This window comes from Urocitellus parryii, chromosome 2 (genome assembly GCF_045843805.1).
Source record: "Urocitellus parryii isolate mUroPar1 chromosome 2, mUroPar1.hap1, whole genome shotgun sequence".
NCBI lineage: Eukaryota > Metazoa > Chordata > Mammalia > Rodentia > Sciuridae > Urocitellus > Urocitellus parryii.
In genome coordinates, this window is record NC_135532.1 from 170508945 (window position 1) to 170535522 (window position 26578).

At 48.3% G+C, this 26578-nt stretch overlaps 1 protein-coding gene across 1 annotated transcript in view; it reads left to right on the plus strand.

Moving 5' to 3' along the window:
* Positions 1-19510, plus strand: part of Pdia5 (protein disulfide isomerase family A member 5) — an 89254-nt gene extending 69744 nt beyond the window's left edge. The window contains exons 12-17 of the mRNA XM_026394566.2: positions 3070-3140; positions 3644-3804; positions 7556-7686; positions 12127-12197; positions 18834-18968; positions 19341-19510. Of these exons, the coding sequence (XP_026250351.2) occupies positions 3070-3140; positions 3644-3804; positions 7556-7686; positions 12127-12197; positions 18834-18968; positions 19341-19421 (650 nt within the window). The 3' untranslated portion in view covers positions 19422-19510. The remainder of the gene's footprint in view (positions 1-3069; positions 3141-3643; positions 3805-7555; positions 7687-12126; positions 12198-18833; positions 18969-19340) is intronic.
* Positions 19511-26578: the final 7068 nt, after the last annotated feature.

Below are 26578 nucleotides of genomic sequence, written 5' to 3' on the forward strand. Positions count from 1 at the left end.
GCATCTTTCCCTGGGCTGAGCCAGCCTGTGTCCGGGTGGTGCTGGGAGGACTGTGCAGGGAGGACTGTGCAGGGATCACCCTCTTCTTCTCCAGGGCAGCCTGGACTCTTGGATGATGGGCCTGCAGCAGCAGCAGTGCCGCTGAGCTTTCTTTTCTCAAGGTCTCTGTGCAGTACAAACCTCCTAACTCCACCCCAGTCAGTTTGGGGGCAGGAGAATGGTGGTCCCCTCCTGTGGGGTGCAGGGAGCTGTCAGCCTGGAGGTAGACCTGGGGCTGAGGGGGTAAGATTTGTAGAACATTTCAACCTGACCATAAACTCCCCAAAATAATCTCTTCCTTTCTTCTTATCCTAATTAGAATCAAATACATTTTTAAATCTTAATATTTTTTTCGTGGTAAGTCAGTAGAACCTTCCACGGAATGTTCCATTTGCTGCTGACCTATGGAGTGGCATGGAAGGACATCAGTGGAGTGGCTCTCCGGGTCCTTCCATGGACCTCCTCTAGGGAAAGGATTGGCTCAGCTTTGGGCAGTCTTCTGCCCTGGCCTCTTGACCTGGGATCTGAGTTCTATGAGCCAGTGAGGGGATCTGAGATCCCTGGGAAGTCATTCATGAAATTGGAGGTGTAGCTGCGTCTTTGTGGGGGATTCTGTTACAGGCAGTGGCCCCAAGGCCTGCCACCGCCCTCTGCCCTGATGGAGCTCTCTTGTTGCCCGGCAGGAGGGGCGGCTCTGGGTCTCCAGCTGGGTTGCAGGCTGTGCCTTCCCATCTGGGGGCAGATTCAGTGGGATGGAAACACTCTGTGTGCTTCAGGTACATCCTGTTACACCGGCATTTGCCGTCACTCCAGGGAATCTGCTTGTAATCCGAGTATAAAGTGGTTTCTGTGGGGAAAACAAACGACCAACTTGCCTTATCGACCCTTTTGTAAACTGATTGTTTAGAAAATGACACATGGATTATGATGTCACTAGAAGTTCACTTATGGGAAATAATGTTCTTATTATTCAAAATAGCAATGACCTTGATCCCTCTACAAGTCCTGGGACAGGGCGTCTGAGCCATAGGACAGTGGCCCCTCCTTGGTCTCAGAGGCAGAATTCGCACTGCTGAGTGGGGCCTGGGGCGTCCCTGTTCCTCTGGGCTGCTCTTGCTCTGCCGAGTGGGGTCTGGGTGCTGCCCCTCTTACTCCCCTCCACGGGTCCTGTCATCTGCCTCCTCCAGAAGTCTTCCCAAACCCTCTACTAATTACTTAATTCAGTATGTTCTCTTCTTGCCAACCAATAAATACTTATGTTTCTATTAAACGGTGACCCTTTTTGCTGTGGAGGTACAAGGTAGAAAACCCACAGGCCCTGCATGATGACAGTGTAATGCGAGTACAGCATGTGGCAGGGTCCAAGGGAGAAGCCTTCAGCTCCCCAGGGTGTAGGGATGGGGACAGGAAGTGCATTTTCTGGTTCATCTCTTGAAAGCGCTATTTCCCTCTCTACTGAAGACCATGTTCCTCTCTGTCTTTAAATGGGAAGAGCCCAAGGAAAAGCCTCCCCTCTCCTCCGCATTGCGGCCCAGCTGGAGTAAGGAGCTCCCTATGCAAGGGGCCTGTGTTTGGCGCTCTCTCTCCTTCCTGCCCACTGGGCCCTGTGGAGCTTCCAAGCTGAGGAGTTTTGTGGTGTCACTCAGCCACATACCCCTTTGGGAAGAACCAACCTACTGGTGTAGCTAAGAACTGCAGCTGCTGCCCGGGCTGGATTCCGTCCAGGTCAGTTTTCTTGACTGCGTCCAGTCCCGGGTGCTCTTTCCAGAGGAGGGGCTTGACGGCACTGCCTGGGAATTTGATGATCCGGTAGGTTTTATGTTACCAGGAGTGGGAGTAGCTACTCTGAGGCCCCTTGTCCCTGGGAGGGGCCCGGCAAGGATGGACTGAAGAATAGAATGGAAGGAGTAAGAGGGAAACTGACTCTCGTCGCAATGACCTTGGAGGAGACATAAGAACCTTCATCTCTGCTCAGGGCTCAATGGAGGCTGATTCTGTGGCTCAGGTGGCTCTTGGAAGGACGTGGGAGGTCTCTGATCATACAAGTCTGTCTTCCGTGCCTCTTGAATCTCTTTGTCCTAACAATCAGAATTTCTGTGCTGTCATCTCCCACATAGTAGCACACCCCCAAGAAGGCTGAGCTACATCTTGGCATCCGCTGAGCCTGGTGTATGCGGGGTGCCCATGCAGTCAGTTCCCCTCCAGAGCAGCCTGCAGCCTTGAGTCAGTCCCGATCGTCTCACCTCATCACCCCTCCAGCACCGAAAGCCAGAGAGCACTCTTTCTATGAAAATGAAGAGTTTACCCCAACCCTGATGTCATCTGCACATAGTGCCTGTTTCCTTCCTATGTTATTCTTCATGACATCCGACTGCATTCATGTGGTTGTGAGAAAAGGGCACAGCTGTCTTTGTCCCAAGAAAATGCTATTCATTTGGAAACAGGAAGTCAAATCTTTTTGTCTGTTTGCATCATAACCCCTCTCCTGTGAGGACAACTAGAACTTAATTTTCCCTGGGAAAAATTCCCCTTTTGCTTCTATGAGTTCTTATTCTTAACTCAGATCCAGACATGATGATGGAATAGGAGGCATGTGTTTCCCATGCCGTGGCCTCCAGCTGGGTTACTTGGATTTTCAGCCTGGTTGTGTGTGCAGCTAAGGGCAGTCCCCCATACTCTTGGTGCCTCAGTTTTTCCATCTGTGAAATGGAGATCCTGTCAGTTCCTACCTGTAGGGCCAGCGTGAGGATTTAAAACACTAGATCAGTGCCCGGCCCACCGGGGCTGTATTCGTGTTGCAAGTGTTGTTACATAGTCGTCTCATTTCTGTCTCTTGGGCACCCTGCCATCTCAGCCCACCCCAGTGGATTAGGCTGAAGAGCTCTTTTCTCTGTGCTGGCATCTGTCTTCTTTTCTCTCACATACTCCAGATTCTGGGAACGGGGTCAGGCTGTCTTGGGGAGGCAGCACAGGGGACATCACCAGGGTCTTCGTGCCATGGAAATGGTTTCTCTTGCTCTCCCCCCGCAGGGTGTGGACACTGTAAGAAGATGAAGCCAGAGTTTGAGAGTGCAGCGGAAGTCCTCCATGGAGAAGCAGAAGTAAGCTTCCTCCCCTGACCCCTCCCCTTTCCCTTTGAAGAGTCACTGACACACGGAATCATTACAGCGACATCCCCTGCGTGCCCTGAAAGCAGCTCTCCCACTCCCTGGAGGCCTGCAGTGCTTCTGTGTCCCTCAGTTAACACATCTTGGTTGGGACATGTGGGGTCCCCACCAGGGATGGAGGGGGACAGAAAACCTATGGGGCCGTGTTCCCATTACCTATCCAGGTGACCTCTGCCTACTCCATCTTTCCTCTGGGACCTTGATATTGGGAGCTGGCCCTAGTCTGCCCAGCATGGTTGGTGGGGCAGTTTCCAAAACCTCCTCTCAGCCCCTGCCAGCGTTCAGCTGTTCCCTGGGATCTGTGGCTCCTGGGGACCAGGCACCCCAGTTAGACTTCGGCAAGACCAGGAGGGGTGTGGGGCCAGCATCTGGGCTCCTCTCTCCAGCAGCACCAAGTCTGAGGCTGTAATGCATGGTTGGCCTTTCCCCCATCCCAGAGCTCTGGTGTCCTTGCAGCTGTCGATGCCACTGTCAACAAGGCCCTGGCAGAGAGATTCCACATCTCAGAGTTTCCTACGTTGAAGTATTTTAAGAATGGAGAGAAATATGCAGTGCCTGCGCTCAGAACAAAGAAGAAGTTTATTGAGTGGATGCAGAAGTGAGTTTTATGATCTTAATGGCACATCCTAACTGCTGGCTACCAGCCACTGGAGACTTCCTTGAAAAGATGAAGTAAACTCTCTGGCCCACAGTCCTTGGCCCAGGGCTCACAGGAGCCAAGACAGAGTTGACATCCTGGGTCCTAAGGCCACCTCTCTCACCCTGACCTCATGCCAAGCCAGCGGGTTCTCAGCCCCCCATGGATGCAGTTTCACCAGATCCACTGTTTCCTGTCCCCTTTGAGTCTCCCTAGCCCCACATTTCATCATCTCTGTTGAGCTCCTCCCATTTGAGTGAATGAAGGGAACACACGGCTACTCACATCCAGAGCCGCCTTCATTCCACCCCAGGTTTGCTGGTGGTTGCTGGGCCTCCTATAGTGTCCACAGAGTATACTGCTGTAGTTTGGGGTTTAGGGTAAGCTTTCAAAGAGCCCCCTTAGCCTGTGTGTAGGTTTACTAAGGTCACCAAAACAAAAAACATGAATTTGGAGGGGACACAGTTCAACTCACACAGCCTGCAAGTCCAGAGAACTTTGTGATTATTGACCCAAAGACCCAGGGAGTTTAGAGCCCACGATGGTTGGCATTTCCTCCTCTGTGAGGGGACTAATTGGGCCCAGTGCATAGGTGCACTGAGACAGGGAGGAAGCCTCCCGCCATGCTTGAGTATAGGGCACAGTTGAGCAGTGACCCTCTTCTGCCTGCCCCACCACACCCCTGCTGGATTCGAAGGTTCACACAGAGCTTGGGTATTTCAGGAGATTTCCTCACTTCAGAAGTTGGGGAAGATAAAATAATGGAAAACATTCCAGCCTTGGCCAAGGTCCCTAGTACACGGGGTAGTGATGCCCGTGTGCAAAGCACGGTGAAAAGTCACAAAACAACACAAGAACTGTGCAAAATGACAGCGCTTCAATTGACGTACTTGGTCAGGACATTAGTCCTCCAACTTGATGTAAATTAGCATTCCGTGGTGAGAAGTGCTTTTTTAAGGCCGAATTCTGGGACTCCCATTCCTGAAGCTTTGGTTCAAGAGATGTGAATGGGACTCTCCACCACCATGGTGTCTAGGGGAAAAGCAGCACAAAGAACAGGAGCAGAGTTGGCACGAGCAGAAGACAACAGGCTGAGGGCCTGGGTCTGCCTCTCCCACTTTATCCTAAGGGAAGGCAGGCCTGTGTTGGAGGGACCAGAGGGAGTGACTCGCCTCCAGAAGAGCTGGTGCTTGCTCCTCCCGGGCCTTCTGGTGCCTGGTATCTATGATTCGTTCACACCTGCCATTCCAGCCATGCTCTGGGTGGCACTGAGGCAGGTGGAGGATCAGGTCACAGGTCCTGGTGATGCTGAGGGATTCAGAGCGTTGATCATTGCTCATCAGTGCTTCAGAGTCCTGCACACAGTGGTGGGCACAAGTGCCTCTGTCCTTCCTGTGCATAGTCCCCACCACTGAGAACATGAAAAGCATGGTCTTCATGGACTGTGAGACCTGCTCTCGGAGTATGACCCTGAGCCATGTCCTTGACCCCTCGAAGCCGGTTTCTCCTCTGTAAAGTGGAGACAGCACTCCCCCTGTAGACTTCCCTAGACAAGTCTATGGAATTAAGTGTGAAAAGTGCTTAGCATGATGCCTCTCATGGAAATACTCAAAGGAGGTTGTTTTTATTACTGACTGGAGCTGTCAGGGCGGCTTTGACTGACAATGTGTGACAAGTGATGATACCACTGAGCCTTTGAAGAAAGCTTTCCCATCTCTTTTCTTTTGCCTTTTCACAGTGCTGGGGATCCAACCCAGGGTGCCACATGCATAAGGCACGTACTGTGCCACATCTCCTGTCCCTTGCTTTTCTAACTCACACCTGTGTCGTCACAAATCCTACTGAGGAATTTATTCTTTTAATAAGAGTTTTTATTTCTGTTTCATTGATGAAGAGAAACTTGGGTGCAGAGCCATGAAGGACCCCGCCCAGGGACAAATTGTAGTTCTTTCAGGCACATGGAAGGGAGCCTCCAGGTGGTACATGGTCAGCAGATGGCTCTCGGGTAGAGGATTGAGGCTTCTCACCCAGACGCAGGGAGAGCAGACGGTGCCAGGTGAGGTGCAAGGTGTCTGCCAGTGTCTGCACAGGTGGCCAAGCTGCAGGTGACTGAGACGTGCCTGTAGGCCGGCAGCCAAAAAAAACAATATTCAGGATAAGGGAAGAGCAGAAAGGTCTGGTTGGTGGTGTCATCCATGGAGCCAGGGAGCCTGGAGGACAAAGGGAGGAAGACAGGAAAGGGGGGAGGGACTAGTCTTGGTCCCAAGCTCAGGAGTGCTGTGCCAACATGAGAAAGTTGGGGGAGGAAGACCAACTTGGGAGGTACAAAGGAGGAGCAGGGAAGAGTGTTGTGTTCTAAGTCTTGGTGGGTTGGAAGTAATAACGAGGCCTCTACCTGAAGTGGCTGAAAATCACCTGGAGCCAGGCATCAGGGCTCCAGTTACCCTCAACTGTGGGTGTCACTGAAGCCATGCAGAGGGATGACATCTTTTTTGAGAATTGCAAAGGCTTGGAATAGAATTGGAAGAAAGGGCTGTGTGCCAGGTAGGGGACACGGTTGCTTTTGGTGCAGAGAGGGCCTCAAAAAAGTGAGTATAGTCAGAGTAGCTCCGTGCCTGGCTGGCTCTGCACCAAGCCTGGCAGTAGCTGTGACGAGAGTGCAGGGGGGGATATTGCTCAGAGGAGGAAGGGAAAGAGGGCTGTAGAATAGGGGGAGCAAGGGCAGTAAAAGCTTTTAAATGACCCTGCAGCTCCCTGATAGTTGGCTTTACTGTAACAAATATCTGAGATCATCAACTTAGAAAGAGACAAGGTTTATTTTGGCTCACAGTTTCAGAGGTTTCAGTTCGTGGCAGTGAACTTCAAACCCAGCAGTGACCTAAAACCTCCCACTAAGCCCGACCTATTAAAAGTTTCTACCACTTCCAAATAATGTCATTCTTGGGAACTGTTACTTCCAACCCACCAAGACTTAGAACGCATTACTCTTCCCTCCTCCTCCTTTGCACTTCCAAGTTGGTCTTCCTCCTCCAGCTTCTTTAACACATGGGCCTTTGGGGAACATTCCACAGCAAAATTTCTGTATCCTCGCGTGAGGCAGAGTGGAGGGAACCAGTGGACAGGCATTTATTTACTGCCTGTCACTTATTAGAGCTTCCCAGTTCTTAGTAAATGCCCATTGCTGGATCAAATAGGTGCTCTACATGAACTGCCTCTGCTCTTCATTGATATTGCAGATGCAGGTGCCACTGCGTTCATTTAACAGAAAAGAAAATAGAGGCTCAGAGGGATTTAGTGACTTACTCAAGATCACACAACAGGCTAGTGATACAGATTCGAATCTAGGCCCACCTTACTTCTTGGCCTGTGCTAAAAACAAAAGCTTTGGAGAAGAGGATGATTTAGGAGCCCCTAGGAGGCAGGAGGGAGAGCTGAGAAGAGGTTCTATACCCTTGGGGAGGGCTCATGGCCCATATCCAAAGATGTGCCTGACCTAAAAGAGCAGCAGATCTCCCACAGCTCCACAAATGGCTTCCCTCAGAAGGAATCTTTTTGTGGATGATGTGGACCTGTGAGAGTTTAAACGGAGGTTTTACAGTGAAATTTCAGAAATAATGCAAAGGGAATTCATGTGTGTTCCTGTGGGGGTGGGAACACCTGTCAATCCCCAACTCCCTCCTCATAACTGCTCCCCCACCCCCGCTTCCTGCAGCCCCGAGGCCCCTCCACCCCCAGAGCCCACTTGGGAAGAGCAGCAGACAAGCGTGTTGCATCTGGTGGGGGACAACTTCCGGGACACCCTGAAAAGGAAGAAACACACCTTGGTCATGTTCTATGCTCCGTGTAAGTAGCTCATTCCCCTGAGGGATGAGGTGAGAGGGGCCACTCCCCAAACCAAGAAGACATCTCCCACTATACCCCAGGGACCAGAACAACCACTTGTCAACTCTAGAAGTATCTCTACTAGGAGCCAGCCTCCTTAGTTTCACCCCTGGCTGAGAAGGCCTTAAATATCCAGGGTTTCCTTTTGTCAGCCCTGGGGGGGGGGTCTCACCCCCATTTGGGGGGCACCTTTTTCAGGGTAAAGCCCTCTGCCTCTGTCTGGGCTGGGGCCCAGTCTCCTCCCATCCGGGGTTCTTTGTGCTGCCTGTCCCGGGCCGCCACTCCATTGCCCCCCCTCTTCTTCCTCCTGCTCTTCCTCCTCCTCCAGGCACTGTCTTCGACTTTGGGACTTTGGAATCCCCTTCCCGTGACCTTCCCAGTGGGGTCTGAGCCATTTGGGTTTGATTCTGTGGTGCAGGAACAGTCACAGTCCCATCCCCAGTCCCGTCCCCAGTCCCATGTGATTCTCATTTTAATCACAGCATAAGCTGAGGATGTGACAGGTCTGCTACCGTGGGTGTCTGTGACCTCGGGTTTTTGTGTATTCCCATTTTGAAGTTGTTAATTGACACTTAGAAGGAAAGGTTCTTAGAATTTCCCACTGTTCTGTTGCCCTTCTCTCCCTCCCCCAGGTTACAGCTCAGCTTAATGGAGTGAGGATAATAAAAGCTGCTGTCTACGGAGATGCCAGGCAGCTCAATCTAGTCATAAACCTGCTCAGTTGTAGCCGGCCCTCCTGTTTGCTCCCCTCCTGCCCCCGCTGTTCTAGTGGCAGTAATCTGTAATGTATTCTCACTCTCGCAGGCTGGGAAGGGCCACTGCCGGGACCTGGCAGACCCCGGCCTCCGACCCCATCTCTCTGGTGGCCAATGCGTGTGTGTTGGTGGCCTTCCTGCCCCTCAGCTTCCGCCTCTGGTCAGAGCTGGACTTGTTCTCCGAGTTCCTTATAGAACTTCTCACTATCCTTAGAGTGGGCTTAGAAGCCTCACTGGATTTTGAGAACATCTTCCTTCAGGGCAAAAGAAGGCAGAGATGAGACCCAGGAGTGGTGTGACCTGCTCAGGGTCTTGTGTCAAGTTAGTGGCAGGCCTTCCTCAGCCTGGGTGGCTCTCTGTCACAGGCACAATTCAGAAAGAGTTTTCTTAGCAAGTGAGCACTTGGCTACAGGAGTCCTTGACCCGTTACCGGGTGGACGTCACAAAGTGCAGATTAAATGCTTTCTCCCGGAGCGTCCAGGCCTCTGAGCTAGAGCCCTCTGACCAGAGGGCCCTCGTGACTGACACAAAAGCCCCACCAGATAAGGGAGCAGACAGACAGACCAGGAATTCTGAGGTAGCAACTCCTACCCTCCTGGACTGTAAAACTCACAGTCCTTTCTTCTTTGATCAAATAGTGGCTGTGTTGGGCAGTGTCCTGGCCCATGGTACAGGAAGCACCATGCATGTCCCTGCCATCCCTCAGGGACTCCCGTCTACTCTGACAGTCCTTTTGGGGCCTTGTGGCTCAGTGACTCATTTTCTGGCAAAGGTTTAGCCCTTAGAGTTTTCCCATCTCTCTCTTTTGCCCTTTTCTATTTCCAAATATTTTTTAATTTTTTTTATTTGTATATGGACACAATGCCTTTATTTACTTTTATGTGGTGCTAGAATGGAACCCAGTGCCTCATAGGTACTAGGCAAGTGCTCTACCACTGAGCTACAAGTCCAGCCCCCCTATTTCCAAATCTTACCCCAGTATACCTGGGGGATACAATTTCATCAGTGTGGGGGTGGGGGGTGGGGACAAGGGAAGACCACCCATGGACAAAGAAATATATTTTTTGATAATAAAAATAATATGTACTTATGTAAACTATGAACACTATAGTATGCTTAAACTTATTTATATACAGAAGCTACCCGGCGTTGTGATGCACACATGTAATCCCAGCTACTCCAAAGGCTGAGGCAGGGGAATTGAAAGTTCAGCCAGCTTGGGTAACTTAGCAAGACCCTGTCTCAAAATAAAATTTTGAAAAGGCTAGAGATGTAGCTCAGTGGTGGAGCACTTGCCTGGCATGTGTGAGGCCCTGGGCTCAGTCCCCAGAAGGGAGGGTCAGGGCAGACACAAAGAGAATTTAAACACTGCAGCATTGCAGAAAGGTCAAGCAGTGCAATCAAACACCTGATGAAAGTCAGAAGCAAAAGCTGGCCCTCACGTCCTGCTCCCCGCATCCCTCTCATCCCATCACCCCCACCTCTTTAGTCCCCCCCATTCCTGCTTCCCCATCTCCTCACACCCCCACTTCATTCCTACATTCCTGTGCCTCCCATGTCACCCCACTCATCCTCCTCCTGCTGTGTCATTGCCCTGTACCATGTGTGGCCCAGTCATGGGGACAGCCCTTCCTAGACCACTGTGGCCAGTCTCTGTGGGACTTTCCACCCCACTCTGACTCTTGACTCCTCTGTCCCAACTCTGGAGGAGGCTTTTCCTGCTCCTCAAAGTGGGGTGCCTTTTTTAAAAAGCCTCAATTTTTAAAAAGCATGCCTGCCTGATCCACCTGCCACCTCTTGGAAATGTCTCCGTGTGCTTTCCGAGAAAGACCTCTTGTTACTAACTGGCCATGTTCTTCCTTCTGGATAATGAGAAAATGAGATGCAACTAAGGCCATTAATCTGAGGCCCAGGTATTTTAAATTGATGGTACAGAAATGTGCACTAATCTGACAGTTAACATTTACACTTTCAATAAGCAAAGAGGTTAAAAAGTGAAAATTAATAGTGAAACCAGATTTTGAGGATGGGGTAGATGATTTTCAGCCAGCCTAATACAGTTAGTGGATACGCAGGGGCCTGTAGCTGCCTGCAAGTTTGATAGATATTGTTAGCCAATAGTTTGTGTTGTTTAAATGTTTAGAAAATTATATAATATCACTCCTTTAGAGTGTGACATCTTCATGCGTTTGAGCTCTTTATCCGTCTTTTAGGACAAATTAGTTAAGTGTTACTTATAATTGTCATTTTAGGCAATTACAAGTAACATCCATCTGGTATCTGCCATGTAGGCTGCACTAGGCACTTTTTCTCATTTAGTTCTGATATAACTCATAACCAGCCCAGGTCTCTTCTGCTCCTTCTGTGTCAGATGTTGGGGAAATCCCTCTAAACCCCCTCCCCACCACCCCCAATGTTGTTCTGGCCCAGCCGGCCACTCCACCAGCCAGACCATATGGCCCACCCACCCACCTCAGAACACAGCTCAAGTGCTGATTAAATTCAGATTAAATTTGTAGCCTAGCCTTAATTTGGTTTCACAAAACCCTTTGAAATGCCAGTCATTATTATCTTACTCTAAAAAGGAGAAAGCAGAAGAGCAAAGCTATTTCTGTTCCCCACCACGTCATTCTCTTCCCCAGGGCGGGGGATGTGCAGGCTGTTTGGCAGGAAGTTATGGCTACAGCCAGGTCTCCCCCTGGAGCCTGTGGCCTCTCACACCTGTTTTGATCAGAATTAATTACCACAGTCAGGGTCAAAGCCATTCTGTCCTCTTGGCAGTTCTGTTCATCAGTATCTTGGGAATGGAAAGAGAGGAGATGGGTTTGGGTTCTGATCTGTTCACACTGAGGGGAAGGCCAAAGCAGCCTGAAGCTTCTGGAGAAATGGCCACAAACAGGTCCTGCCCTGCACCCCAGATGGAGGGCTCAGGATGATGCACAGACCAAGAGACAAGATCACCAGGGAAGGGCATGCACTAGCGGAACATCGAAGGCCCTCATCCATTTTGACAGGCCTTTTCCTGGAGACAGGAAGTGTCCGGGAGCTTGAGGACTGCTGTCGACCCCCTGTAGTTCGTCTTCCATCCTAGCCTGTCTGAAGTCTGTCCTGGTTTCTAGGTCAAGGTGTAGGGCAAAGGGTGGGGCTTGCCAGGAGTCTAGAAGTTAGCAGTGGGTCATGAACCTTGGGAGCTCAGAGTGGTTGCCCCGTCCCCTGTCTTTCCCAGTGCCACTTTATAGTCATGAAGTGTAGATATTTTTCTGTCATCCTGGGGCAAGAGAAGAATGTGACAGGCCAGAGAATCCTGAGCACACATGCTTCTTCCTGAACCCAAAGCCCCCTCTGCTCCCTGGATCAGGTTCTTCCTAGTCCTGAGGGCAGCCTCTGTGGAAGAATCCTGAAGAATAAGGATCGAGGGGACGGTAGATTGGAGGTCCTGGGGCAGGAGCGCACGGATGCTTGTATCAGGGACTCCTGGAAAGCCCCCTGATCAAGCATGGGATGGTTTAGGTAGCAGGGTTGACACATGGACCCTGACGGTGGTGTGGGAGGATGTGGGACTCCTGGAAGAGCCTCTCTGGAGACTCACGGAAGTGGCCCTGGCTCTGCAGTCTCAGTGTGTGACGATCTGCTCCCTCTCACACAGGGTGCCCACACTGTAAGAAGGTCATCCCGTACTTTACTGCCACTGCTGATGCCTTCAAAGATGACCGAAAGGTAAGGATACCCCCTTCATCTCTTGTCCTGTCTCGTTCTTTGCCCTATCGCTGATCCCTACACCTTCTTCCCTACCCAGCCAGGTCGCTGTTTCTAAATAGGTGCAGTTTTGCCAGTTCCTTTGGGAACCAGGACATATTTATTTTCCTTCGTAAGGCAGGACAGAGCAGGCTGGATTTGTGCTGCAGCATCCACCAAAAGGGATACACTGAAGCGTTACAGCGCTGACTTGGAGGAGGGGTGGTACAAAGGGTCATCTGTCTATTTTTTTAACGTTCAAACCTTTTTACAGTAGGGTTGTAGTCATGCATCACTTATATAATTAAAAACACAAATTAAAAAAAAAACCCACAAAAGTCAAATGGAGGAGAGCCAGGCCATGCCGGTGGATCCTCATCCTTCCTGAGCGAGAGGCTCCTGCAGCCGCCAGCTGATGAAGCATAAAATTAACAAGCTGGATCTGCAGATTGGATTAGGATGCAGGTACCAGGCGCAGCTCCCAGGCAATTCCAGCAACCAGACTGCCACTGGGAGAGGGCAGTTTGTGGTCCCTAGGGCAAGACAAGTCCCCAGAACTCAGGGAAGTCCCATGAGCCCCCGTGTCTCTGCATTCCCTCCTTTTTTGTGGTGATGGGATAGAGCCCATGGACTTGCTAGGCATGGGCTATGTCTCTGAACCCCACCCCAACCCCCGGCCCAAGTTCTTGAGTTTCCTTCTCATCTTCCCAGTGAGCGGGCTGGCAGAGATGACTCTGAAGATTCTTCCCAGCCCTTGAACTCAGTCACAGCAACCCTACAACAAACAGATCTCAGAAGCACAAGGTTGTGGTGGAACCATGCTCCCACACTCATACCCCAAATTGCTATTGCCTTATTTTCCCAGGCAGAATCTTTAGGCTGGGCCAGGACAGGGTGATGTCAGTTGTCACAAATAGCATACAGACCAAGCAGCCAGAATGGGGTTCAACCAAAGTGGGGAGAGGCACATGTGAAGCGGAGGTAGATTACTGTCCTAGGGCTGGTAGAGAGAGGTTTTGATCAAGGGCCAAAGACTGGCAGGCAGCAAGTGCTCTCCAGGCCCAAGGAGGCAAAAATGCAGTCCTGGAGAGAGTGGCTGAGATGGGTGTTGAGAACTTTCAGGGATAAAAAGCCAGAGAAAGGCTGGGGACAGGCACATACATGGAGAGTGGGAACAAACTAGGGACCAGATTCCACTTAGACTCAGACCTTCAGGCTCTTCCCTGGAGTCAGGAAGTTCTACTGTCCACCCATAAGTCCTGGCTATGCCCTTTAGTCATCCCTCATCCCACCAGAAGGGAGTATAAAGACCTGGTGCTTGTCCTGGATTGACAGAGGTATGGCAAGAAGGGGCGTCCCATACCCTGCCTACTTCACAATCCCCACCCACTTGTGACACCCAGGCTCTGTGCATACCATGGGGGCTCCAGAGATGTCCAGCCCAGCCCAGCTGCCCACTCCAGGACTGACGTAGCTGTCATCCCACATTAGCTGTCATCACCCTTACTTGAACACTGCTCTGGGGCAGACAGAAGAACGGCTGGGTTGGTAGTCCCCCTGCCCCCACTTGCTGCTTAGGTCTCTACAGCCTCCAGGAGGTCCAGGAAGGGATCCTAAAGCATCACTGATGAATGATCCTGGGCTGGCATCCTAACCCTATATTGACATGACCCTCTCTACCCACTGGACCACTGCTGGGATCATCTGGGACCAGCCTGTCCTGTGGCCTGACTCATGTTAGTATAGGTGGGTTTACCAAAACCACAGTGGGCAGCCTAGAGCCAGCCTCCCTCTTCCTCATTACCCCTCTGCTGATGCACAGGGTCCCCATTTTCCTTCATGCCTTCCTTCTCTTGGACACTGATAAACCTTTGCTTGAGTGTCTTCAGGTTGGCCAGTAATGTTACTGGCCTTTTCTTGGGTTCTTCCCTTCTGTCTGTCCTCTTCCCTCTGTCTCTCCTTCCAACTTCCTGTATTCCAAGCCAGGGATCACCGTCACTCACAGCAGCTGGCCCACCTGAGGTTCCTGGAGGCTGCACACAGTTACAGCAGTAACAGCAGCCCTCAAGGCCAGCATCTGGCCTGAGGGCTAAGGTGATGGTGCCCGTTCCATGCTCCAGGCGTGGTGTATGATTGTGCGATGCCATCCTGCAAATGTCAGATTGGAGGCTCTAGGGGATGCTTCTGGAAGTTGGTGATTTTGGAAAACTGATATCTGGGAACCACTGACCTGTCCACTCTCTCTTTTTAGTCATGAGATAGCAAAGTCCAGAGAGGAGCTGTATCCCTTGCCTAAGGGTATCCAGGAAGTTTACTGACAGCCAGAACTGGGTCTCCAAGTCCCCATTCTTCCTGCCGCTCGCTTGCTGCCTCTTCTTAGCTGGAATTGTATTTTTTCCCCCCTACCCTGCAGCCAGTCCCAGTTCCTTCCCCAATCAATATGCAGTTGGTTCTTCACTTCCATTTTCATAGCCAAAGTCAATATTAGCTCCTGCAGAGATTTATTTTACTGAATCAATAAAGCTGTGTGAGGCAGCTCATATTTTAGCTGGGGAGCCTCTACCCGCTCCCAGGAGCTTACTTGGGGACTTTATCAGTTGACACGCTGTTGGAGAAAGGGCTGCAGACTGTTAGCCTTGGAACGCATGGTGTTATTGAAGGTGCTTAGAGGACACGGATCCATGGTGGGAGCTGGTGGGCCAGGGCAGGAGCCTGGGCCGGCTAGGAGGGGCTTGCCTTTCAGTACACTTAAAGGTGTACCCAGCCCAGGTGTGGGATGGGGCCAGCAAGAGTGTGCAAGTCACCTCGGGAGGAGGCCATAGGCAGCAGGCACCCCCTCTGTGAATGTCACTGCTGTAATCTTGCCGAATGGCATGGGCCCTCTTATCATAAGGCTGGCCCTCTGGCCATCAGGAGTAAAGAAAGCCTCCTGAGGGCAGGGACCTCAGTGGCCCTTGAATTCCCCATAGCCTTGACACCTTAGATCCCTGTAAACATTGACCAAATGAAGGAGCGGTTGCATGTCTGCTGGCACCTGAGTGCTGCTCTTCCACTAACAGCAGTGTGTCATGTAGTCCTCACAGTAGCTTAATGGACCAGGGATTATTACAGTCCTCAATTTATAGAGAAGATTGAAGCTCAAAGAGGTTAAATGACCAGCCCTCAGTTCCTCTGTAGGAAAGGAGCAGAGTCAGAATGGCATACACAGGCACATGGAATTTGAGCCTCCAGAAGTAGATCCCTACCTGCGACCCATTTGTGTGCAGGGAATTTACTTGGGAGATGATCTCAGGAAGCCCCATAGGGGATGGAGGAAGAGCCGTGAAAGGAAAGAAGCCAAAGCAGGTGTGTAATAGGTAGATAACTGTGGGTAACTGAGGCTCAGTCCCATGGAAGACCTCACCAGGAGACATGCCACTCAAAGGTTCAGAAACTCAGAGTACTTGTCCTTAACCCCCATCTTTCATTGGCCTCACATCCAGCTCCTTAGGACTGAGAAGGAGATCCCAGCATGTGCTATGCTGAGGGGACCTATCAAGACACTTGATACTGTACCCAGGAATTCACATCAACCACTAGAACAAACCCAGAAGTCACAGGTGTACACCGTGTTAGGTGATTGTCCAGATCCTGAGTGCGTCCAGTGGAGCAGGCGTTAGGTTAGTGAGCCAGGGAGCATGGAGAAGAGGTTTATTTGCTGCCTTCTTCCCAAAGAGTAAGCTGTCTGTCTTCTATAGAAAGCAAGTGTGGATTCCCCGTTACAGCTAGAAGTTATGTTCTGGGTACGCGGCCGGCAGCAAGTGTAAGGATTCAGAAGAGATGCACATTTTTAATTTAGTAGATTTATAAAATCATACAGTATGTTTCCAACAGCTCCGGGGCATGTATACAAATTAAATTCATAATTTAAAGAGGATGCAGGGAGAGCAGCAGCCTGGGGCCATGTTCATCAAACACTCACACAGCCTAGCAGAGGACCTACCACGCGTGGCCAAGGGATGGACACTGAGGTCCCTTTGCTGCTGACTGTGTGGAGGCAGAGTCATGGACACACCTGCCCTGAGAAATGAAACCTGCATTTGGACAACCCAAAGAACATCTGCTTCACCTTTCTAAATAATTCAGAGAACACTTTAGAGGGTGAGCCGGGGTTCTTAGAAGGCTGTCAGGGCCAGCGGCCAGCCTGAGTGAAGCTGGCTCCACGCTGACTCTGGTGAAGGCCACAAGCATCGCCAGAGGAGACAGCAGTGTCTCCACCCCAGCCTGTAGAAAGCAGGGCAGGTGCCACTGAATCTTCTGATGCTTAAAGAGAAGCTGGGGGACTGGGGTTATGGCTCAGCAGTAAAGCGCTCGCCTTGCACATGCAAGGCCCTGGGTTCAGTCCTCGGCACCACATATAAATAAATAAAATAAAGTTTAAAAAAGGAGAGAGAGAAGCTGGAAAGCCACATTTTTATATTAAATCTTCTGGCTTCTTTTTCTTTTGGCAGTTAATTCAAATTTATTTTCTTTTTAAATTCTATGTGGGCCAAATAGAACAGGACTGAGAGCCAGCTATGGATTGTGTGCAGAGAGTTTGCAAACTCCCTTCTAAAAAGTCTCACTGCGTGGGACGTTCCGTGGCTGAAGAGGCAGTAGGAGAACGTGAGGTGAGGGAGGCAGGTGTGGCTTTCTGGTGGCCAGGGGGAAGGTCGTACCTCATTCCCCTCTCTGTCTGTCAGTCCTGTAGTTGACAGAAGCCTGCTCACCTGGGCACAAAAGTAAATGACCAGAAGACATGGCCATTAGTGGCCTGCAGAGCTCTCCTACCTAAAAAGGGGGGGCCCCATCCTCATGTGAGTAATCAGCAGCCAAAGCAACTATGAATCATGGTTAGTCAGCAATCTTAAGTAGACTCACTGAATCACAGACATCTTCAGAGTATTCTCTGGGCTCCAGAATGATCTCATTTGTTATGTGGCAGATGCTTAATGACTGGCCTTTGTTAAGGTCACCCTTCTACCTGTTTCTTTGCATTGCTATGACCAAACTACCCAAAAAGAACAACCTTAGAGAAGGAAAAGTTTATCTGGGGTTCATGGTTTCAATTATTTCAGTTCATAGGTGGGCAGTTCCATTATTCTGAGCCCAAGGTAAGGTAGAACGTCATAGCAGAAGGGTGTGGTAGAGGAATATTGGTCATTTATAGCTACCAGTGAAGCAGAGGGTTTCACCTCTGAATATTCAAACCAGAACTTTGGGGGACACCTCATATCCAAACTATAACCCCTTGAACAGTCTTGGCACATAACAGGGCTTTAGTACAAGTGGGCTGGTTAGAGGACCCCTCCCTTTGTCCTCATTGAATTTGCCTTTCCCACAATACTTCTGTATTGCATATTATCATTAATTGGCCCTTTTTCTTTCTTTTCCCATTTGTTACCTTCAACAGAAAAAAAAATCCTCCATTTCTGCTTTATACTCTCTTATTTTGAAAGACCAACAAAAAAAAAAAAAAGAGAAAGCTATCAGTGTGGAGTTTGTTAGATAGGCAAGAAGAAGTCAGTGGCCAGTTGGAGAGCCTCTTTCTGAATAAAGACTCAATTGCCTTAGTCACCCTAAACTCCTTCCCAGCTTCTGGAATATGCCCCCCTGGCTTTCTCCCCCTCTATCCTTCAGGCCTTGGCTCTCATGGTGAATGGTACAGAGTGCCTTTGGTCCACTGGCACCTGGGCCACCTGCATATCATAGCTCAGAGTCACACCCTGTTGGGATTGTGTGTTCATCCGACTCCCTCTCCAGGTGCTCAGCCTCTGGGGACAGCCTGGGTATGGGTCTGGAGGAGAGATTGCCGTGGCAGCTGACACTCACCATTGTGCTGGGCCAGTTCCCGTGCACGTCGACCTCCTTTGAACTCTCTTACTTAATCCTTCTGGTATCCCGATAACCTAGGTTTTATTACCCCATTTTACAACTGAGGAAACTGAGGCCCTAAGACTAGGTCATTTTCTCTAAGTCTCTTTGCCCCCCAGTACCTGGAATAGAGCACAGGGGTGCTGTACCACCCAGCTATAGCCTTAGCCTTTCTTTCTTTTTTTTTTAAATAGCACATTAAAGTTATACATAGTACCTAAAGTTCATTCCAACAGAATCATACATGCATGGAATCTGACCCACTTCATATCAGTCACTGTCCTTGCCCCCACCCTGCCCCATCCTCCCATCCATTCCACTGATCTTTCCCTTACTCATCCATTATCCTTCCTTGATTGGTGCTTTCCATACACACAGATAGGCATATTTGTATATGCACATAACATGATTTTGTTAAATTCATTCCACCTTTCCTCTGCTTTCCCATCCCTCCTCCCTCCCTCTCAATCTTCTTGTACTCTGTGAGTCTTTCCTATACCTTCATGACACAGTCTTGCTGAGTTGCTGAGGCTAGACTCAAACTTGGATCCTCCTGCCTCAGCCTCTTTGATGGTTGGGATTATAAGTGTGCGCCGTAACACCGGGCTTTCTAAGTCTTAATGTTCAAGCAACCCAAGATTTGCACTTGGGAAATGACTTCCAAGCTCTTGCTCTTCATCTCTGTCCAGCACGCCGCATGCTGACCATCATTACTTCACCCCCTAGATTGCCTGTGCTGCTGTGGACTGCGTCAAAGACAAGAACCAGGACCTGTGTCAGCAGGAGGCCGTGAAGGCCTATCCCACTTTCCACTACTACCACTATGGGAAGTTTGCAGAAAAGTATGACAGCGATCGCACGGTGAGTTGGGGCAGGCTTCTGCCCAGAACTCTGCTGCTGAATCAGCTACTAAGAAGGCAGCAAAGCACAGCTTCCCAGGAACATCATAGCTGTGAGGTCTGGCACTGACAAGATGCAGGCCCTGGGACCAGACAGAGCTACACATTGCTGGAAGAGTGCCAAGGGGTTGTCCCAGATCCTGCCCCCCAGCCCCCAGCTGAGAGGATTTGTTGCTTGCTTCTTGGGGCTGGCCTCAGAGGCCAAGCAGAGCCTCTCTGTCTATCCTGCCCACCCCTCTGTGAGCTGGTGGAACAATAGGGGAGGGAAGGGAACATGCACTTTGGCCCAGGGTTTTAAGTCCTTTTCTCTCTCTTCTCCTTCCCTTCCCGACAGGAATTGGGATTTACCAATTACATTCGAAGCCTCCGGGAGGGAGACCTCGAAAAACTAGGGAAAAAGAAGGAGGAGTTGTGATTTCTGCCTCAGAGGAAGCTTTTCCACTACACTGTGAATGATACCCGTTTTGTCGTTCTTTCTGAATTTCAAAGTGTTCTGAAGACAAGTTTTTTATAGCCACTTATGGCCTTTTGTACAATTTTGAAATAAAATTGAACCATTTATTTGATGGTGTGGTTTATTTTCTCAGAGCCCTTACTAACAGGCTCACATAGAGATGGAGACTCACGTTCTGCTTTCCTCCTGGGGAGGGAGAGTCCCTCTCCAGTGTCCTGTCTGCAGGGAAGGGGTTCCTGGAGACATGAGGCACTGGTGCCTGTCCGTCATTTGACAGTGGAACAGGAAGTGGACCACCAAATACCCTGCTGGGAAGAGGCTAGTTGATGAAGTTAGCACATGATGGTGACCAGGGGCTGAGGTGCTGAAGTAGCCAGAAACAGCCTTAGCTGCTTCTGGATTGTTGTGGTTTCAGTTTGGGCAACTTTTCTGGGGACTTATTTACATATATCTTTCTCCAACTATTTCCGTCGTCCATCTCCTTTCCTTCCCTGCTCTTCTGCCAAAGAATATTAAGTTACCATTCAGAGGTGCATGCAGTGGCATATGGCGTGGTGTGGGGACCTTCTTGATGGCTGATGGCTGTGCCCACTGGCTGAAAGGAAAGGCAAATTCTCTACAGGTAGATGTGTGGCCTGTGAGCCGACGTACACCACAGCTGCAGACCCCCACGCCACGTCTTCCTCTACCACACCTCACTGCCTCCTGCCTGTGGGTGTCTCTTTCCTGACCTATCTGTCCCACTAAACCTCTCATGTTCTGCAGCCATGTGTGACACATCCAGCTCTGTGCCCCATGGTGCTACAGCCAGAGTCCCTAGCCCCTGTGACACTGTTTGCCCCTCAGTGCCATTTCTCCATGGTTAGTAGGACAGTCTCTCACATGAGTTATTTTGACTTTGGTTTTGGTGGCCCTAGACTTGGATTCCTCAGTAGTTCAGAGAGAGCTGAACTGAGCGAGTTCATCCCAGCTCTGGGCAGCTGCTACTACATACAGTGTTTGGTGGCCTTGTTGGAGAGCTGACCTTCAGGAACAGCCCTCCTTTCCTGGCCTGGCACCTTGGCCCTAGCCTTAGTCCTTCCTGCTGAAGGATTTTCTCAGTAAAGGCCAGAGCCTCAGTTCCTCATGTCTGTGTTGGCTGTGGGGCCCCTATGTTCAGCTTCATACAGTGACATTGAGGGCAGCCTTTCTTTTCCTCTAAGCACTCACTTCTTTGGTAGTGGCTCCTGGACATCCCCCAGGGTAAATGGTTATAAAAGAAAGAAGGGCCAGGGTTGTGGCGCATGCTTGTAATCCCAACAGGCGACTTGGGAGGCTGAGGCAGGAGGATCACAAGTTCAAAACCAGCCTCAGCCACTTAGTGAGGCCCTAAGCAACCTAGTAAGACTCTGTCTCAGAAAAATAAAAAGGGCTAAGAATGTGGCTCGGTGATTAAATGCACCTGGCTTCAGTCCCTGGTACCAAAAAAATAAAAGTAAAAAAGCAGCATACATTTAAACACATTCCTACTGAGAACACACATAATGTCATACAAGGGGTCATTTAATCTTGACACAAGGAGCTATGGACCCATTCCTGCAAATCCCTCTTGAGAGCATGAATGTGGACATGAGTTTCCTTAATTAGAGGAAGATGTTTGCTTATGTGTTAAAAAAAGAAAAAAATGGATTTTTGATGTCATCATTTTTTTATAGCACCATGAAAATCACCTAACAAAGGTCACTTCCTGACTGAAGACCGATCCCTGGTGCCCACCATTAAGGTGCAAGGCTTTCTGTTCATTCCGCATCTTTAAGACCAAGTTTCTGTGTGAGGACCCGAAAACACCACAAAATGGCCTCCTCTTCACACCCCATCACTCGATTTGTTCACTATAGGGCTTTCATCTAAGTGTCATGTTTGCCTTGACATTGGGCATGACCTGAGCAAGTTCATCCCAGCTCTGGGCAGCTGCTACTGTAGACAGTGCTCCTTCCCTTACCACCATCTAATACACCCCAACACACACACACACACACACCAGGCCCTGTTGCCAGAGCTGTGTGCAGATTGAACCAACATCATAACATCTGGATTAATTCTGTTCCCAGTCACCATGCTTGACTTCTTTGGGATTCATTGATTTTTCAGTGCAGAGCCTCTCCCCAACTCCCCCTCGAGAACCTGTCATCACCCCTGTCTGTCCCCTGGACCCTGCAAGTGTAGGCTGATTCTCTGTGGGAAGCACGTGCCTTGGGGGAGAACTGATCTCTGTCTGCATTCTGGTGGGTTTGGTTTCATCTTGGCCTCTATTTCTCTCTTTTCGTTACTGCTTTTCTTTCCGGTCCCGGCTGTCTGCCTTCAAGTGCCAACTTGACTCTGCAACCCCTCACCTGTAGCCCCCAGATTCCCTGTCACTCCCTAATTGGACCTTTCAGAGGGCCCTTCCCTTTCTGGAGGTGTTTGGCTTCCAGAAACTGCCCTCTGACAGGCATGGAAGGTGATGCTTCTGGGTTCAGAAACTGGTCAGCTCCACTTTGCCTAAGAAGATGTGGGATCTCCACTGAAAGGCACTGCGCTCTCCAAGGGCACTGAGGAAGGTGGAGCCTGTGGTTCAGAGGAGCTGCCTGACGTGCCCAGATGGCACAGAATGGAATAGGGTCAGCCCTGCTGTCTGGCAGCTCCTGGTTTGAGAATGACTGGCATCACTGGTCATAACACGTGCCCAAAGTTGTGGGCACGTGTGCTCTGTTAACCATTATTTGATTTGTTAAGATTTGAATAAGGAAATCCTTATTGATATTATGATATTAATTGATATTAATGATAGTCCTTAAGCTTATGTGTGAAAACCGGATTACCCTTATGACCCAACAAATATATGCCATTCCCCAAATCCTTTAAATGTTCACACTGTGTTGCTCAGAACAGCAGCCATTAGCCAGCAGATACTTAAAATGTGGTGACTGCAACCAAGCATGAGTGTATCTATGCCCTTTTTTATTATAAAATACATATAATGTAAAATTTACCATTTTAACAATTTTTAAGTCTACGATTCAGTGACACAAGGTATATTCCCATTCTTCAACCATCATCACCAGAACTTGTCCATCAACCCAAACTGAAACCCTGTACCCACTAAACAATAACTCCTACTGTCCCCTCATCCCAGCCCTTGGTAACCACCATTCTACTTTCTGCTTATACAAAGTATTCCATTCTAGGAAACTCACCTATGCAAAGTCATTACAATATTTATTCTTTTGTTTCTGGCTTATTTCACATAACACAGTGTTTTCAAGGATCATCCACATTATAGTATGTGTTAGAATTTTGTTCCTTTTTAAGGCTGAGTAATATTACATTCTGTTGAATACCACATTTTGTTCACCCATTTATCCTCCAGTGGACATTGGGTTTATTTTACACCGTTTGGTTATTGTGAATAATGCTGCTATGAACTTAGGTATACAAATACATCTTTGATATCCTGCTTTCAATTGTTTTGAAAGTGGAATTACTGGATCATAGCAATTCTGCTGAATTTTTGAGGAACCACTGTAGACAGTGTTTTCCACAGCGGCTGTACATTCTGCATTCCCACCAGCAGAGCACAAAGGTTCCAATAGCCCTACATTCTCACCAACAGTTATTTTCTGGTTTTGGTTTATAATTATAGCCATCCCAATCAGGGTGCCCTGGCACCTCACTGCTGTCTTGATTCGCACATCCTTAATGACAAGTGATGTTGAGTGTCTTTTTATGGGCTTATGGCCACTTGTATATCTTATTTGGAGAAATAAAATGTCTATTCAAGTCTTTTACCCGTTTTTAATTGGATGTTTTTTTGTTTCCTTGTAGGAGTTCTTTGTATATTTTAGGTGTTAATCTTTTATTTAATATGTGATTTGTAAACACTTCCTCCCAATCTGTAGGTTGCCTTTTCAACCCCTTGATACCATCCTTTAATGCTAAAAGTTTTCAATTTTGATAAAGCCTACTGTATTCTTCTTTTATTGCTAATGTTTTTGGTATTATATCCAAGGAATCATTGTAAACTTAATGTCCTAAAGCTTCTCGCCTGTGTTTTCATCTAAGAGTTTTATAGTTTTAGTTCTTAAGTTTAGGTTTTTGTTCCATTTTGATTTAATTTCTATATAATAAAGTAAGGTAAAGGTTGAATTCCATTATTATGCATGTGGATATAGAGTTTTCCCAGGATCATTTTTGAAAATTCTGTCTTTTCCTCATTGGATGGTCTTGTCTCCCTCGTCAAAAGCCACTTGATTGTATATGTAGGGGGTTATTTCTGGGCTTTCTTATTCTATTTCATTGTTCCATATGTCTTATCTTTATACCAGTACCACCCAATTTTATTACCACAGTTTTGAAAGTTTTGAAATCAAGAAGTGTGAGTCCCTACTTTATCACTTGTAAGATCATTTTGGTTGTGCCAATTATCAAGTGTAGATTTTCATTCAATCACTGTAATCGGGTACAGAACTTTTCCATCACCAAAGGTCTCTCTTATGCCACCTCTTTACAGTCAAACTCACCATCCCCTCCCCACACCATGGCAGCCACTAACCTATTTCCTGTCTCTGTAATCATGTCATTTGGGGTCTACATACACACACACACACACACACACACACACACACATATAGGTGTATGTATATATATTCATTTTGTACTTATCTACATACACACATACATGACAACACAGAGAAATAAAGAGCAAAATGTAAACAACCAGTGAATCTGAGCAGAGCATGTGCAACTTTTCATAAATTTGAAGTTACGCCAAAATAAAAAGTGGACTCGCCCCTCCAAGCTCAGTGGTAGAGCACTTGCCTAGTATGTGTGAGGCACTGGGTTCGATCCTTGGCACCACATAAAAATAAACAAATAAAATAAAGGCATTCTGTCCACCTACAACTACAAAAAATGTTTTAAAAATATTTATGTTTAGGTTTTATTTTTAGGTGGACACAATATCTTTTTTTTTTTTTTAAAGAGAGAGTGAGAGAGGAGAGAGGGGAGAGAGAGAATTTTTTTTTTTAATATTTAATTTATTTAGTTCTCGGCGGACACAACATCTTTGTTGGTATGTGGTGCTGAGGATCGAACCCGGGCCGCACGCATGCGAGGCGAGCGCGCTACCGCTTGAGCCACATCCCCAGCCCCACAATATCTTTTTTTATTAATTTTTATGTGGTCCTGAGGACCGAACCTAGTGCCTCACACATGCCAGGCGAGTGCACTACCACTTGAGCCACATCCCAAACCCCCCCAAAATTTTTTAAATAAAAAAATAAATAAATAAAAAGTGCCCCAGGCCTCCCCCCACAAAAAAATTACGCATGGAAAAAAAAAAGAGTATGCCATAAATGAGTAAGTAACTTAGCCACTCATCTTAGCAGAGGATGGACCTGAATTTGACTCTAGGTGTCCTTGCTTCTATGTGGCCAACACCAAGGATTCCCTGGGAACCCCACAGAAGGATGCCCAAGTTGGCAGAGTCTGGCTTGAGTAGTTTGCTAGAGGTTGTCGCCCAGAGACATCACAGGCCCAATTGCAGGATTCACAGACCAAGGTGGAATGAGGTGGTGCCCTGTCAGGAAGACGAAGGGTCCCGGCAAGGACTAGAGAAGGAACAGAGGATAGTAACAATTCCCTGGAACAAGACAAGTACCCCTCAGCCCCAGGGCACCAAGTGCAGCATTGACCAGCAAGATCTGCCCCCACCTGGCACGGATCTATATGCTGCTCCCTGGCCATCCAGGGAGGGTGGGGGAATGTATTCAATTCCTTCATTCCTGATCAGATGGGAGAGCACAAGGAACCCCTCATCCAGACCTTATATCTCAGTTTATCTCATCCAAAACCCTAGGCTCACTGTCAACAAAATCCATCAAAACTGTTTGCAGGAAAAGGCCAATCCTTGATAGTTCATTTCCATGGAATATTGTTCTTCACTGATTTTCAGGGTAATACATGTATTATAAGAAACCTTGGAAAGCACAGAGAAGCATGCTGAGGAAAGTTTAAATCACACATAGCCCTGCTACTCATCAATAACTATTGAATATTTTTTCATACATACAAATGAAAAGCCTTTAAAAAAACTTACAAAATACTTTGAGCATTTTTCTACATCATTGGATATTCTTCTTCAACATAATTTTTTAATACTGTACAGCAGTTTCCTAACCCAGGTACAATTACACTTTGGGTCAGATAGTTCTTCCTTGCTGGGGACTTTCCTCTACATTACAGGATGTTTAGCAACATCTCTGGGTACCGGTAGCACCTCCCTGCTCTGCCGTGGGTTTTGACAACCTAAAGATGTCTCCAGATTGTGTCAAATGTCCTTTGGGAGACAAAATTACCCCTAGTTGAGAATCATTTGTGTGTGTGTGTGTGTGTGAGAGAGAGAGAGATACTTGGGCTTGAGTCCAGAAAATGCTTTACCACTGAGCTACATCCCCACCCATTTTTAGTTTTTGAGACAGGGTCTCACTAAGTTGTTTCAGGGCCTTACTAAAGTTGCTAAGGCTGGCCCTGAACTTGTGATCCTCCTGCCTCAGCCACTTGAGTTGCTGGAATCATAGGCATGCACTACTGTACCCGGCAAGAATATGTTCATGTTTAAGGCCTATGATACTTTCATTTATTCCCTTCGGAAATGCACCTATATTCTTACTAAAAGTATGTAAAGTCACCTGTTTTCCTAAGCTCTTGTTGACTCTGGGAATTATAATTTTTAAAGATCTTAGAAATTTTTATTTTTATATAAGTCACAATCATTCCAGTGACATTTTATCTTGAAAATTTATCTTTGTTTTAGCCTGACAGGATGTTTTAGATTCTGCTCTGTCTCTGACAAGTTTTCTATCTTTAACTTCATGTCATTTGCAAATTTGATAAGAATGAAAACATTGTAGAAGACAGAGCTTAGCCTAGAATCCTGTAGCAAGCCAATAGGAATTTTCCATCAACCCCTAGTTCAGCACCCAGACAATCATTCAGCAAATCCCTCACCCAGTTAACTATTCCAACATCCAGCTCATTTTCCAACCTCTCCTCAGGGACATAATGAAAGATGATGTTAAAGGTTTCGCTGAGGTCTGGAT